The sequence below is a fragment of the Montipora foliosa genome, chromosome 4 (assembly GCF_036669935.1).
Source record: "Montipora foliosa isolate CH-2021 chromosome 4, ASM3666993v2, whole genome shotgun sequence".
Taxonomy (NCBI): domain Eukaryota; kingdom Metazoa; phylum Cnidaria; class Anthozoa; order Scleractinia; family Acroporidae; genus Montipora; species Montipora foliosa.
Genome location: NC_090872.1, coordinates 39,794,600 through 39,809,599, shown reverse-complemented (window position 1 = coordinate 39,809,599; position 15,000 = coordinate 39,794,600). Strand labels below are relative to the sequence as shown.

Here is a 15,000-nt window from a genome sequence, read left to right as displayed (position 1 = left end):
TATCATAAATGTTAAGCTAAGTATTTGCTGAGTATTTGCATTTCTATTTTTTCTAAGTACCTAATATGTAAGACAAATTCCATTGGATTGAGTTAATACATCTCATTTCATTGATATGATTCTCAATATCTAATCTCAGACTGGCTTCTTCCTCCAATGAAGGTTGAGAACAGTACAGTGTAATGAAACCAAATGAACTTCAAGTAAAACTTTCAACCTACCGGAAGAAAGGATTGCTTTGCATGCCAGAGAACCGAGCATTCCACTATATTTTCAAAGCGTTCTCGACAACAGCACTGTCACAAGTCAAACTCGTTCACTACGCAAAAATCACCTATTCCTATTTTTAAGAATGAATAATTTTCATGTTCAAACATTTGGTTATCCTTCCTACTTGAGTAAGTTTCTTGTACATGCATGTACTATCTGGCTGTTTCTGAAATTTTTAAATTACAATTGTATCATGATTGCATGTGGTTTCTTAAAGGGCCTGTGGCACTCTATTGCGCATGTGCGGCTGTTTGATTTTTGACCCAACGGTTCTTTTTTCAAAGCCAGTATCAATGACAGAAATCCTGTTTAATCGACACAGTGAGACGTGCCAAAGTTCTAATAACATTTCTAAACTTCAGTTTGGTAAGATACGAAGGACTTTGACGGCATATTGTGTTAGTTTTTGGGATCTGTGTAGATAAAATTCATGTCCACGAAAGCCGGATCAGGCGAAGGGGCTCGGGTCGAAAGGTTCTTACACCTAGTAGCCGCCTTGCATCCAAACAGAGAAGAAAACAAGTAATAGCAGATGGGAGAAGGCACATCGAAAGCTTTATATAGCAAAAGATGTCCATGAAAGCTGGAAAAAAAATAAAGGCTATTTGCCTCCTTGGAGGTGAGACAAAGAATGGGGTTAGTATTTACACTGATTATTGGTTTCCCTTTAGCACTATGATTCTTTGTTGTCAGCTTAGTGTGCGTTTTATTTTGCTATTCATGTTTTTTCTCCATCAGTTCAGTTCTCATATCATGGAATGATGGCTTTCAGTGTAGGGACGCACAAGGAGCAATTGGCTTCAGCTTTGAAACGTGGCAGGAAGCGTCTCGATTTAGCTGTTGAAGCCCACGGTAGATGAGAATTTTTGTTTAGTAAAAGAAGAAGGGCTGAACTTTTTTTTTGTTCTATTTTTTTCTGATTAGAATAGGGTCAAGCGTGATAGATCTGCTCAGTTTATTTCGCATCATTTGAAAGCCAATTTACCAGTACATTTATTTGCCATTCATTTAGCTACCTTTCTGCACAGAGTACAGGTAACATTTTTGATCAAGTATTTTGAAATACATTATTCAACTAATACTCTATCAAGAAATTGAATACACCATGCAAGACGTATCATGTGTATGATAAATTTTACAAATAATAATAATAATAATAATAATAATAATTAAATAATAATAATAATAAACAGTAAGTTATGTTCATTTTTAGTCAAACAGAAACCACCTGTAAAACTATTTGTGTAAGCACGGATCACTTTTGGCATACTGGTCCTTTGGAATGTGTGAACAGTATGTTGCTGATGTACACATGTCAATGAGAATTCCCTTCATGCAAGTTTTGTACATCATTATCAACAATGATGAGCACAGCAGTGTGATGATAGTTATTACTGTCAATGAAGAAATATGTTGTCATGAAGTATGGGTATGTTTCATTGTTGAAAACTTTAAAGGACACTGCAGGTTGACACTAGTAGTTCAGTAACTCATGGGTTGTTGCTTAGTCGATGTTTGCTACTGGTACCAACTGGCAGAACTGTTTGGCTTACAAAAGGAATTATGGCATAGAGGGTTACCTCAAATAAATCACAGACCCTGGGCAGTCAATCACTGTCCTGGCCTAGGTTCATCTGCTGAATGTAACGGTAGTGGAATATTGTAACTAGTGATTACTGTTGATAGCAATTATTAATAATTTTGCTGTCTTTTCATATTTACTGGCCCATAACCTTTTTTCTAGGGAACAAGTTTACAGAGCAAGGAAAAAGGTGACTATCCTTGATTGGAATTACTGGTATCATAATGGCTTTTCATTTTCCACCACTGAGGATCATGCTGACACCATCATTGCAAGAAAATACAACCAGAGAACAAAATCTTGGGATGTGAGGATATTAAAGGTGTCCAAAGATTGTGGATATATTTGGATGCTGCATGATGGACAAAATTTTTAAACTTCGCATTGATGACAATGGCTATTTAATCACTTGTGAAGTCTGTCTGGAACCTGACGATCCCAGAATCATTTCTCCAACAATATTATTGTTGAAAGTGAACCTCTTCCAGCTCATGAGCTCTTGGCAAGATGCAGAAACAGATTTGCACAAATAAGCAGCTCATAGAGATTAAAATGCAAAACTTTCAGCTACCATAAAACTAGGAAAAACATAAATGCCCTCACAATAATATGTTGCAGTGATGATCTAACAGTCAGGTGTCAATGGAATGGCTCAAGTGAAGCTAATAAGCCTTGCCTTTTTGCTTCACTTTTTGTAGTAACTTGAAGTAATGATTATATCTCTCCAAGTTTTGTGGTGTCATTGTGACATGTAGCACTAAGCCAGCTTTGAAACCAGGACAAGATATACAGTGTATGACTTGACAGTTTTTAACCCAAGATAAGGGCTGACCATACATGTACGTTACACATTGTATCTTTGAAATCGTTGTTGGAGTTTTGTCTCATGGTAATATATTGTATAACTTTAGAATTTTGTCTACTGATGTGATTTCTTATTGTGTGGTTTTGTACATGGCAGTTTTATTGCATAGCTTTTGCAAACTGAAATAATTTAAACTACAGGGAAAAAAAACATAATGTAAATACAAAAAATGGAAATTCCAATTCAGTGCTATGATATTGGGAAATTGACAGTTATTGTAAAAAGTGGTGTTGAGAGTAACATGTGAATACAGATGACAGACAAGCAAAATCAAATTTTATTATTGTTCATATACACATGTCTGCATCAAATTATTTGAAGATGTGAAAGCATTTATTATTATTCTAAGAAAATTTCCATTCTTGCAAAAGTTTAAGTCAGTCTAAACCAGAAGAAATGGTGTCACAAATAAATGTAATCTAAATTGCCTTTAAAAATATTTTTTTATCCTAAACCAAAGTTTCACAACAAGGCAACTAAAACAAGTCAGTTATTGGGGGTGATGGTATGCTGAAAATAGTTGTTAAAAGAGGGGATCCTGGGATTTCCTGATATTTTTAATTGGGAGTGGAGGTTCCCTTTAATGAAAAACCACACACTGTCAGCGGTTTTGTGTCTGCTATTACTTCCCAACATTTAGACAGTTTGGAAACCCATCTAAACACCTGTTGCTTAGGGGATAGTGTCTTCTAGTACAAAGTACATGCACACAGCAGAGGGAACAACTTTCCTCTTCCTTCTTCCAAGGGCAGTCACCTTGTTTATCTAGGATGTATAAATATTGTGTCCCAACAGAGTTTTTAAAAGTGCCTTGTTTGTGAAATACAGTTGCATCCCCACATCCTTTGTTTTTGATGTCCTGGCTCATACACCAGTAGTACGACAGTTACCTTATTTGCCCAATTCAGGAACTGGCTTTTGGTCAATAGACCAGTTTCATAAATGGCGACCACCTTTACAGTTTTTTGTACTTATGTTAATTACACCTACTTAATTCCCTCATTTTTAATATTCTTTTGAAAGTTGCTTGTCATAGCAAGACTAGAAAGGCTTGTTAGCTAAAACAGAAGAACATTTTATTTGGCAGGCATTATGAAACAGATCTTATTTGGGCTATACGGGGACGTGCCGCTGGATAGGGTATGGTTTTTTGGCCTCGCTGTCCTAAACAGGGTATGCAATTTGACTTGCCTCTGTCCTAAACAGGTTAGAACCTGCCCTAAACAGGGTATGGTATTACTTTTTTTTTTTTCTTAGCTTGCCACCCGGGGCCTGAGAGAAGTTGAAAGAGCATGCGATCCAGCGGCAAACAAGCGACGCGTTTCTTTTCCTGATTTGCATAATATCAACTGGAAACCGACGGTTAACCGGACATTACAATGTCATCAATCAACATCAGACCATTTTTTGGACAAGAATGCCATTGTTGTCGGTATCTTAATTTAAAATATTTTTCCACGTATCAGAGACGAAACAACTGGGTTTTAGAGACGTCGAGCATGATTTCTCTGATTTAAATGGTGTATTAAACAGTTTAAATTCATATAAAACCAGAGAGTGTGCATTTTGTAACTTGTCCTAAACAGGGTCATGAAATGGAGGCTGTTGTCCTACACAGGGTAGGGTATTAAATGTATTTTTGTCCTAAACAGGTCAGGATTTCAAACCCCCAGCGGCACCCCTATACCCAAGCCTCCTATGGCTTGATGTATAATTTACACTTCTGCGTTTCCATTCACATGAAAATTACTGAAATAAAAGTTCAACGGAAGTCGGGCGGCCTTCTTTGTTTATTCCCTTGCAATACAAATTAAATCAAGTGTTACTTCAATTACTCGAACCAACTTGTTGTAAATCACTTTCATCGGACACTGTTCATTATTTCCACCGAAAAAAAGTTCAACAGAACGCATGCTTTCTCCTTTTGGATGAGTTACGCACACCAAAAACAATAAACAAGTAACGTTGTTCTAGCAGGACTTGGCTAGGAGGTGACACTTTTTATCTTAAGAATCAACGTTCGACGATATCTATCTCATTGACATCTACTTCATGAATTAAAGCGGGTCCAGTTAGGACGAAAAAAACCAATATTCTTACGGCATTGTCTTTAAAGTCGTTTTGCTAATACGTTGCTATCGAAATGCTTCACTATAATGAAGAGGCTTACATCTACTTTATCGGAGGAATCTTCAAGCATAATTACATGCTTAACCAATCATAATTACATGCGTAACAATTAATCCAAACATGTAACGCAGGCCAGCATTGCTTCATACGAAATAAAAGTGAATGACCTGAATTTCTCTCATTAACTACCAGTTGTCAAACATTTTATTTACACGATCTCCACACTGACTGGCCGACAATTGTCACTCTTTTAAAATCTTAGCTTTTTATTTTGGGTTCGGTTAACTACACGTTCTACCGAGAGCGTGTGAAGAATATAGCACTCGTTTACTGATTAAGCCTAAGCGCTCGTTTCAGTCATAAGGCCTAAGCACTCTTTTGAAATCTTCATTTCCCTTTCATTTTCTCACTTACATTCATTGCCCACTTTCAAAAAAAACTTACTAACCCACTACGGGAGTGCAGACCGCGGTACCACTTCCAAAAACACTTATTCGCCCACTGCGGGACCTCGGACCGCGGTAGCGCTTACACAAACACTTAGTCGCCCACTGCGGGACCTCGGACCGGGGTAGCATTTTCAACAACACTTAGTGGCCCACTGTGGGACCTCGGATCGCGGTAGCATTTTCAACAACTCTTAGTGGCCCACTGTGGGACCTTGGATCGCGGTAGCATTTTCAACAACACTTAGTGGCCCACTGTGGGACTGCGGACAGCGGTAGCCCTTCCACAAACACTTAGTCGCCCACTGCGGGACCTCGGACCGCGGTAGCATTTTCAACAACACTTAGTCGCCCACTGTGGGACCTTGGACTGCGGTAGCATTTTCAACAACACTTAGTGGCCCACTGTGGGACTGCGGATAGCGGTAGCCCTTCCACAACACTTATTCGCCCACTGGGGGACCTCGGGCCGCGGTAGCGCTTTACACGAACCCAGTCATTCAGTGCCAGACTGCGGACCACGTCATCTTAGCACTAACGCTCCTAAGTGAGGGGGTATTCTGAAATTGCTATTTCATCGAGTTTCCTAATTACGTTTTTCTCCTAAGGGGTCTGCGGAAACACTGCTTGTGCTTCGCTATTTTTATTTCCAAGATACATAGAACGATAAATATCTCATCTCGCGGGCGTCGTGTGAAGATTTCTATTGGTTGAAAATTGTGTGGTTGTCAATCAAGCTCACACATGCGCTTTATCGTGACACAGGCCCTTTAATAGGTTCTTATTTCTCAGAGGAACAACAATAAATTTCTATATTTTTATTTCATAAGATATTTAGACAGTATTGCACTGTAGCTTTATGGAAAACATATTTCTAGAGAAAATCCAATAAAATGCCAATCAAAGAAAACATATACACGATAACAGAAGTTTTCCCAAAGGTGATTTTTTTGTAAAAGAACTTCTTTTTCTTTGCCAAGCTGAAAAGGTTCTTATATTTTTGGGTAAAATGCCAAATTTCAGCCTGTACTAGGTTCTTATATGTGAGTTTGTACTGTATGCATTCTTCCCTAAAATAGAAAACTAATCCAGGCTATCAAGAGTACTTTTTTTGCATTTTAATAATCAGATCAACTACTCCAGAGAGAAGCCTGGAAGTCGCAAACGGGTTGAACTGTTGAGCTGTGTTGCACAGCAATACACAAATAAGGAAATTAAGCAAATGTTCAGGTTTACTAACACTCAAGGAGAAGAAGTATCATGCACAGACTACGAATTAACAAAAGCTAGACTTCATAGTAAGATGTATGGTCCAGGAGCAGCACTTCCGAAAATAAGACACCAATGTAGTCATAAACTTCCCCCAGAAACCATTGCTTTTGTCTTGGAATTTATCAATCATCCAGACAGTGAAGAGTATTCATCTTATAAAAGTGGCCCCTGTGATGGAAAACAAAAATCATGGATAAGTGAATTATTAGGAGGAGGAAATCAACCTGTTTTGTGGTTCAGTTAAGCGAAACAAGTCTGCCTTTTATGATAGATATTATATGATAGATATTATATATATATATATATATTATATATATATATATATATATATATATTATATATATGATAATACATATATGTATATATATATAGTGCAGTTATATATGCAGTTATATATATATATATATATATATATATATATATAACAACTGGAGATTAGACCTACAAGCTTTAGTACATTTTTTAAGGGTTTGTCTGCAGGAAATTTCAAAATAATGACAGAGAAGGCAGGACTCTAACATTTGCACAGAACTTGGCGCAGAGTATTTCATCCTTGGTAGATAAGCTGCTAACTCGTTTAGGTGAAATGCTGAGGAGCCAACGTAAACCAGACATGACTCCAGGATTAATGAGCAAAGCAAAGAAGTTGAAGGGTAAACAAACAACGTTAACAAATAATATATGACTGTTTCCGGTACAAGAAAAGTCAGAACGAACATATTTTTGCTACAGTGGTACATGTTCCAACACCATCTAACAGGATATTTCAATAGCTTTGCTCTTAATTTCTACACCCCAGCAGTCTAGCTTATGTTTTTTGGCATCACCTTCACGTTTTTGAGCAATAAAAATTCTTGGAAATGATGTGAACTTTCCAAAAATAATGTACAAGGCAAAGAATGTTGTCCAAACATGAAAAGTACAACCTTCTGGCTGAAGAACGCTCGCACATAAAGGAAGCTCGAACGCAAGTGGTTTCGAAGGCCAATTATGTAAACAAATCGAGGTGGTGTATTTTCAAACTAAAATTACGCAACTGGTTCAAAACAAAACCACGTTTATTTAGGTAGCACTGAAAAGCTTGCACTTTAACGTTCAGTAATGTAGTGACATGTGTCTGGTACACTATACAATGGACTTACAACAAAGCGGATAAACAGTGCTGCCATAAAGAATTCGTTAACCAATTATCGATCTCTGCCACAAAGGAATCGCGGATAAATGGAAAAGTTCACGATTTCAAAAGCATTTTACTATGCAAAGTGCAAGCACCAGAGGTGATGTTCAAAATAACAGTATGATCAGTAATCCAGTACGTACCAAATGGAAGCAGATCTCTGGCTGAAAGGGTGATGTGTAAGGTTGAGAAATGCACTACCCTGCAAGTTTGAGGCGAGATCAGACAACCGGTTCAAATACATTTAAAGCAAATAATGATCAAATCAAGAGTAGAACATCTAGAAACTTTCAGTTAAGACGTGCAATCCTTGGTACAACAAGATTAATGCTGCGTAACCTGACAAGAAACAAGTAAATAATATGGGTTTCGCATAACGGTATATGTTATTTTCAATTCCCAATTAAACGCATAAAAATTCACGGCCGTATATTCCGCTTACACTGAAACAACTAACAAAATTACGGTTTCAACAGAACAGGTGAAGTCAAAACGTTTATTCTGAAATGTTGGCAGTTCCATAAAGTTGACAAATAATCTCGTTTGAGCTTTATTTTCTCAAGGGAGAATTTCGCTCAATGAATGGGAGAACGCAAGTTCAGCTCGACCGGTTTACCGCTCGAATATTATGCTAATTGTACTTTAAAGCAGTCTTTCAAAAATATTTCAGAGTTTTAAAGCATCACTTGTCATTGACATAACTTAGGTTATAGAAGTAAAACAATTACATCCTTTTAATGAAGTGATTTGGCAATATAGTATCGAAAGTAAACCGTCAGAATCAGCCATAACTTCTCTGACAAACGGCCGGCATTGTTCGCATCTCATGGCAAGTCTACTGAAGCGAACCTTCCATTTGCATCCTAGGTTTTTTTCTACCACAAAATGCTTCATTTCCTTCTGACAAAAATTAGAAATGAGCAAAGTGAACAGCACTTTTTTTTAATCGAAATGATTATAGCGGCCACCAAAGTATTCCCTGGCGCGAAACAAACGTGCTTCCAACTAAACTTGACCGGCGGCAAAAGATTGGTAACCTTATCTTGAGGTTGAGAGGTTGCTTTGTGAATGTCTCCTCGTTTTACAGACCAACCCTAACTTTGTCTCTGATTTTCCTCACATCCACAAATCTCCCCCCCCCCACCATTACCTGCTAATTAGTGAATATTTGGGTGCTTATCATTTAGCCAAAAAATCCGGAAATTTCGGTTTGAGGTCAAATGGAAAGGCAATTTTCCGGAAAATCTTTTTGGAAATAATTGTGGACAACCTCCAGAGGTAATCGGAATGGAATTCGGGAAATTCCCTTACCATTTGTGAGAATCATTCCGTTTCCAGGCTCTTTCTCACAAGATAGAGTAAATGTAGAGGATGGAATGCCGGGTTGTAAATGGTAGGTGCCATTCTTATCCGGTTGGTCAATAAATTCGGATAATCGCTTACCTTTATGCAACGATCATTTCATCCGGATTATTTGGCTAAATGGTAAGCACCCTTTTAGTTAGTGGAGAGAAACCCCTTCTTGTGAGTTGGATTCTACTGTCAACCCCATCAACAAAGCCGCAAAGGCAATGCAATTCATTTTAGGTGTTATAGAAACGAGAGCAAGACTCGTAGCGGGCTCATCAAATTAACCCAAATCCGAATGTGGCAGGATTTAGTGCTGACTCGGAGAGTGTAATATTTCAAGATGCTTGTTAAACGGTTCATCAATTTCCAACCAAGGTAATTCGTTGATATTTCCCACAATCAAGAATAAAGCTTAGTTTTCATTTATCCTTGTATAGCATGATTTTATGTTTAAAGTGTGGATCCTAAAGGATACTGCTGGTGAGGAATAATTATTTAGGGACAGGTTTAACTCGAACATTTTCATTGGAGTCTTAATAAAGGTCCTCACATTGGCGTTTTTGGTAAATTAGTTTCAGGCCTTTGATAAGACCAAAGCGGGCAGGTACAAAACACAGGTCTAGGTCACAGGTAATTGTTTTTAATTACCAATACAGAAACAACGCTAACCGTTCACAAATGCTAACATTAGGCCTTAAAACATTTGTTTAGGCGTAATTAGGCCTAATGGATGTTTAGGATACTTTTTGTATGGGTTAAACAATGACCTCTGACCTGCACCTGTGACCTGAGACCTGTGTTTTGTACCTGCCAGACCAAACCTTGTCATAATTTAAGTATCAAAGTCAGCTAATATTTTTTAATGCAAGTCAAATCTGCATAGGACACTCAAACTTGTTGATTGTTGTCTCAGTGGTCATCCAACCCTATTCCAAGAAATTGTAAAAAATTCAGACGTAATAATCAAGCTCACACGGAAACTTCTTCATTGCTTGAAATTCAAAAAGTTTGCTAGAAATTCCAACTCACCCAGTCCTGCTAATGTTGAGAGCCTCGTCAATCATTCCTAAAAATTCCCACAGATTGTTAACTTCTTCACTGTCTTGCCATATTTGCGTAAGTGGGAAAAGTTGGGAATTCCCTAAAAATTGTTGCAACAATTTATTTTGCAAGGGAAGTTATGTCTCAAGCCAGTTTTTATTTGAATACTTGATCGTCGAGTCATCACCAATGGTCAAAAATTCCCAATGTTATAAAAATAACACAACCACTAATGAATTGAGTCAACAAGAATCATTGTTATTTTATACAAGCCATCTCAAACTAACATTACAGGATAACATGAAATAAAATGAGAATGTTATTATGGAATTTTAATAGTTTTAAATTACTGTGACATTTGTTTAGGTTATCAAGAGTTTGAGGAAATTTTAGTAAAATCAAAGGTTTTGAAATTCATCAAATGGGTTTTCACGGCATTTTACTTTTATTGTGTATTGTCTTTGTCTTATCATAAAAGACTAGTAAATTATCAGAAATTCATGAAATTCTAACAAAATGTCAAATTATATGTGATTTTAAAAGTAAAGGAATATTTTATTGTAAATACTCCTTTTAAAGATTCCAAATTTCCTTATGAGCCATATACATGCACAAAAAGGAAAGGAAATAAACTTTATGTAAGTGTCTAGTCATTCTAGCACTGGAGGGCAAATTGGGGAGCAAATCAAGTCAACTGTTGGTTTTTGAGGAGAGGGGAAAACTGGAGTACCTAGAGATTTAAAAACAACCCAGAGCAGAGTAGGGCCAGGAATTGAACTCAGGCCACATTGGTGGAAAGGAATTGCTCTTGCCACTATGTCACCAGCCCTGGACAATGCCAGCAATGGCCACCATACTTAGGTCGGGAAGGCCATGGAATCCTGGGGTATTCTTTTTGCATAGCTGGGAGAGAAAGCCATGGATGCCTTTGTGGCCAGGGTGACACTTGCAACAAAAGCCTGGCCTCGGCCATGCTTGGTGCGCATTTCTGGTCCAGGCTTTCCTGGCAAGCGTGGCCAGGCCAGCCTCTACCCAGGGTCGGCCAGGGTTTTTGGGTATACAGTATACAGGGGCTTTTTAAATCGGGTATACGTTATATTGCAGCTTAAATACGGGTATTTGGTATATCACTTTCTTTGAATTTCAGGTATATAGTATACAATGCTTCCATTAATTTTGGGTATATTTGTGTGAATTTTGGGTATTTTGGGGTATTTTGCCCCCCGACCCTGTGTACCAGGCTTGCCAGGCTTTTGATTGCACTCCTGATGTGAAATATAGTGTGAGGAGCTTTTAGATTAACTTCTAAATTAACTTTAGACGTTTATTAAATTTATTTGGAACACAGCCTTTTCTTGATGTTGTGGCTTGTTGTTAACTGATTATTTGCATGCATAATAAGGGCAAAATCTATTCTTATAAGTAGTCTTGGATAGTGGTATAAGCTTTTGTTTTATCCACAAAAAATGCAACCAAGAGCTCCAAAATGGTGCATTTGTATGATCTGCAATTTCAATCAATCACTTTCAATCGCCATGTCTGCTTTATTTTTGATTTTGGAAAACAAAAACACGTTTTGCTTTGTCAGGACCAGCTGAAAAATGGTAGACATGTGGAGGACTAGACACACTTGCCACATTTTAACCGGCTGCAGTCTCAACCAGAGAAAAGACAATGTCATTGATACTGTGCCTTTAATAGGTCTTTGGGTAGTTGGAGAGAAGCATACTGATGCAGTCAATCCGTGAAAGCCAGCATGTGTTGCTGAGGGTTAAGCTGCTCTTGTCAGCTCATACAGTAAATCAGAATGGGTGACTAGAAATATAACTGTGACAAAGTCAGGGCACAGGGATGTGCTAGCTTTCAATTTTCTATATAAATTATTAAAGTATATCAAAATTTTCTAAGAATATGAAGCATCTCATTCCATATGGCACGGCTTTCGCCATCTTGTTCTTAGACCAATCATGCTATTCATTTGTACTAATTAATTATGTTTCAACTGATTTTCAGCTTTCATCTTGGCTGAACTACACATCAATGCAGCTCGTAAGTATGCTTGATTAAATTAGCCTGTTCCAGGCTCTCAGATAGTGGAGGCGAGGAAAGAGAGCAAGCAAACTTTTTCTTCATTTTTTCGCACGCCGATTTTTGCGCTGCGCACCAACTAACTGAACCCCTGGAAGAGGCTAGCTTGATTTTGAATGTGTTTTGCAGGCAGATTTAATTTATCTCCAAACTCCCTACCACTGTCCTGAAGAAATAATTAAGCTGTTGTCCAGTCATCTGGAAACTTGCCCACTCTATTATGCCCCTTCAAATCCATCCTACGTGTTGTCTTACCTGTAAATGTCTAAATATTGGATGACTATACCATATTATTATGGCTTTTTCTCATGGTTGATAGAGTGCCTTGGTGATGTTAGTAACCCGAAGATCATCAACTTGTTGGATGGAGAAAATGGCTCTATTTACTCGCCTAATTACCCATCTGCTTATGGATCAAATGAAAATTGCAATTGGCTCTTTAATGCAACCAGAGCCAGAGTACTTATCTACTTTACATTCATGGACTTTGAAAACTGTTGTGGTTGCGATTATGTGGAAATCTTTGATGGACCAAGTGACAGTTACAATTCACTGATAATGAAAGGTTGTGATACTAGTTTTCCTCGACCAGTATATTCTTCAGGCCGCTACTTATTCATGAAGTTCAAATCTGATTATTCTATTCAAGCACGTGGATTTGTGGCACACTACAAAGCACTCAGCCGGAGTTCAGGTTGGTTAATTACAATCATCATGTACTGTAGGTTAAGTTGGATCACATTAATCTTCCTTTTCAGAGAAATTAAGCTTGTCGTAATGATTTTAAGTGCCTTTGCTAAACTTATAGGAAAGGTCTCAGTGACTTAGGTTAAGGTCATTTCCTTGACTTTTTGGTTCTTGCAACTTGATTGTGGTGATATTCAAATGAGAATACTTAATGAGCTAATATGTGATGAGAGTACTGGCAAATTATTCACTGAATTGAAGGTTGATAGGGGTGGAAGAGGTATTTACTGTAATATTCAGCACTACTGCCAGAGGTGAATACCACTTGCTAATGAAGCCCAAGTAAATGAACCAGAACATCCCAAAGGTGCCGTTCCTTTACAAGTATCATGTCTAATTAACAATTAGACCTGTAGCCCGCAAGGTATACAGGTCAACAGCCCATGAGGCAAAGCCAAATGGATCTGTTTCGGCTAGACTGTGCTAGTGACCTCAGTAGTTTCTGAAAAACAGCTACTCTATGATAGGGAGGATTTGGGGAGTTTACTCTGGTACAGGGTAGCAAAATTCAGCTGAACCAGCTCTGGTATAGGCTAAGGGTTCCAGGGTCCTAGTGGCACATCCCCCACCCAGAAATTCCTAAAGTACCGCCCCCGGGCCAGAAGCTAAGTAACTCTTGACTCAAGTTTGTTAAGGCTTGACCAAGTTCATAAATTGGCACATCATATTTTTGTTTTACGAGGAAAAATTTATCCAATCGACGTTAACTTGAAATCTGCATGCTTAGCTTTCGACTCGCTCTTTCATCTGGAATGTGTCACGTGATTTTTAACGGCCAAAAACAATTTAAATCTTTTATTGGAAATAAGGATGGAAAAGTCATCTTATATCAAGCTGCCTTGCTCTAGTACTCCTATCGAGGCTTTATCACTCTGCCTTTTAATCATATGCCTATCTTAATGGGAACGGTAAATTAAAATTAAAAGAAAAAAAGAAAACAGGTCAAATCACATAATAAGTGTCCATAGAGGTCACAATGAAAATGAACGATATCGCATTAATAGGTATAATTATGCGTTAACGGTAGTTTTAAGCAGTTTCAAGCAAAACGTTGTCGGACTTATTTAGGGTAAGCCTTGCCCCAAACTCAAAAGCAAGCGTTATGACGTCTTCAGTTAAGAAATGTGACGTGACACAGACAACTACGAGTGAAATGCATAATTAAAAATGAAAAGGTAAGGATCCAGAAAGTGGAAGTATTGTTAAATATTCAAGCCTCGATATACTTGGGGAAGTGTAAAATGATCTGAGAAATGGTCATACCAACGTTTCGTTCATGTTGCCTATGTCAAATAAGGACTTAATGCAAAAAAATGTGTTCCTTCCTTTTACCTAAAAAACTCTACTATGTAACTTCATAGTAGCATAATGAATGTCAACTTTTTATGACGACGAGTAATAAACTATTCTATATATATTTACTACACCTCTGTTTCACATTGTACAACTGAGGAACTTAAGGACGGTGCCTACTAATTCAAAGGTATTTTTTCCCCGGTTTACGATTATGCGGGAAATGTACATCTTAACAAGTGTTATCGAAATCGAAAAAGAAAATTGGGGGTAACCAGGCATTTTGCAAAGATAATTCATGAATAATATTTGTAAAAAGCTTTAAAATACAAAGCCATGCAAGGCGTTCTTTCTCAAATTGAAGCTTAATTATCTCTGAAAAATACATGGTTACCCCCAATTTTCTGTTTGGATATCAATAGTACTTACTAAGATCTACTTTCTCTGCATAATTTTAAGCCGCGCAAAAATATCCCTGTATTAGTAAGCATCACCGATAGGAAATCCGAGTATCTCGAGATGCGGAGAACGTATGCGCAATAACAATAGTAGGCACGATCAACAGACGACGATTTTGTGAAATATGATGAAAAGTTAAGCAAGTCCTCGGTCCCCGCGTCCCCGTCCTACTTTTCGAAACAGCCGATTCTGCGTGGCCAAGTTGTCCCCCGTCCTTGATAATTTATCCAGTTTTTTGAATACTGGTTTGAGTTTTGATTAGAGCCGTAGCTAGATGATA

At 37.8% G+C, this 15,000-nt stretch overlaps 1 protein-coding gene across 1 annotated transcript in view; it reads left to right on the top strand.

The window, feature by feature from the left end:
* The window catches only part of LOC138000784 (deleted in malignant brain tumors 1 protein-like), a 31,809-nt gene that overhangs the window by 3,525 nt on the left and 13,284 nt on the right, over nucleotides 1-15,000 (top strand). The window contains exons 2-3 of the mRNA XM_068847426.1: nucleotides 12,147-12,182; nucleotides 12,541-12,915. Coding sequence (XP_068703527.1) covers nucleotides 12,147-12,182; nucleotides 12,541-12,915 — 411 coding nt within the window. The remainder of the gene's footprint in view (nucleotides 1-12,146; nucleotides 12,183-12,540; nucleotides 12,916-15,000) is intronic.